Source organism: Rhopalosiphum maidis, chromosome 1 (assembly GCF_003676215.2).
Source record: "Rhopalosiphum maidis isolate BTI-1 chromosome 1, ASM367621v3, whole genome shotgun sequence".
NCBI lineage: Eukaryota > Metazoa > Arthropoda > Insecta > Hemiptera > Aphididae > Rhopalosiphum > Rhopalosiphum maidis.
Window position 1 is genome coordinate 59139143 of NC_040877.1, and position 2592 is coordinate 59141734.

The 2592-nt window shown below is 29.6% G+C and overlaps 1 protein-coding gene across 1 annotated transcript; it reads left to right on the forward strand.

Moving 5' to 3' along the window:
- The first annotated feature begins 592 nt into the window (after nucleotides 1-592).
- LOC113548043 lies at nucleotides 593-2312 on the forward strand. The gene is made up of 2 exons (XM_026948695.1): nucleotides 593-1034; nucleotides 2096-2312. Exons 1-2 carry the CDS (start codon nucleotides 773-775, stop codon nucleotides 2233-2235), a joined length of 402 nt encoding a protein of 133 aa, XP_026804496.1. The 5' UTR covers nucleotides 593-772; the 3' UTR covers nucleotides 2236-2312.
- The last annotated feature ends 280 nt before the right edge of the window (nucleotides 2313-2592 follow it).

The window sequence follows — 2592 nt, forward strand, 5'->3', positions numbered from 1 at the left end:
GTAATGCTGTGTGCGTGCATGTAGGCAGTGTTGAATTCAGATAACAAAAATAATATCTTCTAGCTAAAATTGAAATTAATTTAAATAAAAATATTATAAATATTTATTAAATTTAAAGATAGAATATTAAATTTGTATGTAGACAACACTATTTTAGCTAGATTTTCATCTTACAACAGTTAATTTTTATTAATGCTTAGATTCCTGGCCGAGTAATGTGATTAGGGTAGGCATAACCAGGAAGGCGTATTTTGTGTCAAAAATATTTTAAAGAATAAATATGCGTAAAAAAATATAGTTAGTAAACGATTATTGAAAAAAATACACGTGATTTATAGAACGAGATTTATCTAGAATCTAGACGATTATAATATTACGATAATAATTTTATTTAAATCTTAGATACCAATTAAATACTAATTAATTTATTTATCTAAATAAGATTTAGGTACTTAATTTGTATGTAGATGATTCCTTTTGATACATTTGTCTAGATATCACTTAACACTGTATGTAGGTCGGGTAACTCGATGATAATATTCATAATATAATATTATTGTTATTATTATTGGTATCATATCCATGTGTCGTCGCAGCGTTTCCGTGATCAATCATTTCCACGGCACCATTGCAAACATGTGTATGAACACGGTCGTCATTTGCAAGCCGGACTAACGTTTTGCTAAAAATAATTTCTTTTCCTCGTTACGATCCCGATCCATCGAATCCAGGACTACGTGGTCCCAGGTCGCCACAAGCACAACATACGGAAATGCACCGAAAGATTGCAGTCTTCGTTCTATTGCAGTGTATGGCGATATTCGCGTGTCATCTTAAATCGGATATCCCAAGATCGCAACGATCCATCATCGGAGTGCCGACATTTCTCAGCGATCGTTTCGCACAGGAGCAGCGGCGCACGGTGATCGGCTACGACGGACAGTGCAGACAAATGTTCGAAGACCGTGAACGCTATAGCAGTAGTTGCTCATCGCAGCCTAAAGCACAACTGGCGGCTCAACCCGAAAAACAGCGTAATATACATCTACTTTCAACTTACTCCTCAATTGTCACTATAGTAATTATATTATCGAACAAATAATACGAATTTTTATTGTACTAGAATGTAATGTTAATATTTTATGATTTTTACAACATTAAAATATTATAATATTCAATTAGACCGCACGCGGATAACGGAGAAAAAAAACTTGAAATTAATACATAAAATATACCTATTGACGCTATTTTAGAGTGTAAACTGTGTGCGCATTCTTCGTACATTGTAGATGTATGAAATTATGTTTAATTTTATATTATAATAGTTTTATAAAATAGATATAAATTATTTACCAAACATAGTAGGTAGGTACACAATTCATTTTTAGTCATGTTTGTATATTGTGTACTGGTATTGTTTTTTTTATAAAATTTAAGGCTTTAAAGTAGTATTGTCATGACTTTGACGGGGGGGGGGAAGGATTTGCATTGACGTGTTAATTAGCCTCTTTAAACATTTTTCCATCTCCACAAAAGATGGCTAGTTGAGCTGATTGATATTATTTTGATATACACAGGGTAATTCTTTTATCATGAAACACTCATTATTTCAAAAAGTATTCATGTTTTTGAAAACATTATTTTACATAGTTTTATTTAGTTAAAAAAACATGTTTTTATTAAAAAATTATATTTTTTTTCAGTTTTAACTTTTTTGAATTACAACTACAGTTTTAATTTTATATTTCAAAGCAGAATATATACATATATAAATATAAACAGTGAATTCTCGGGGAGAGGGATCTATACCCCTTCTCTCATGGTGTGTAAAAACAAAAATGGCACGCTTACTGAGTAAATAATAATATTTCTTATGACTTATAGGTTATAGACTATATTATTATCAATGATATTGTGTGTAGGAACTGGAACTTAATAATATAATCATGTTTATATTGCCGATAAAGAATTCATAAAATGTTACAATTTAGATAGTGCCATTGTTTGTTTTTAATTTAATTATCATTCGTGTTCATAATCATAATGAAATGTGAAAAAAAAAAGATAAACTAACAAGTACGTTTATAATTTTCAGAGTACGTGAGAAATGATGACGCCTGGTGGTTGGCTGTAATCGACAATGCCAATAGAAACAACGAACAATTGTTACAACGTGAGATTGAAACTAAAGAAGTGTGTACGAAATTTCAGTGGACTTCACAATATAATCAATAAACCAGATTAGCTTATCATAGATTGATAATGTATATAATAGTATAACATTTAAACTAATATCGATTAAACGTACACTATGTTTCTGTCTGATGCACTCTGTGTAAATAAAATGCTACGAATACAATGGTAGTCGTTGAAATGATTTTTTTTATCATATAATAAACATCTAAAAGATTGAAGTAAAAAATACAATATTAATATTATATACATATAACGTACGTAAATTAATTTCGTAATCGTATTTACATTTTTAATTATTCTATGTTTTATATTTTGTGTGCAAAAATACAATTGTCATTAACAATTACTATTACACTGTGACTATGTAAATCAAAGGCTTATAATCGTATAACCTAC

Excerpts from the sequence above, each read along its gene's own strand:
- LOC113548043 (XM_026948695.1), top strand. The coding sequence starts at position 773 with ATGCACCGAAAGATTGCAGTCTTCGTTCTATTGCAGTGTATGGCGATA. Across the intron at positions 1,035-2,095 it reads GGCTCAACCCGAAAAACAGC|AGTACGTGAGAAATGATGAC; the intron begins GTAATATACATC and ends TATAATTTTCAG.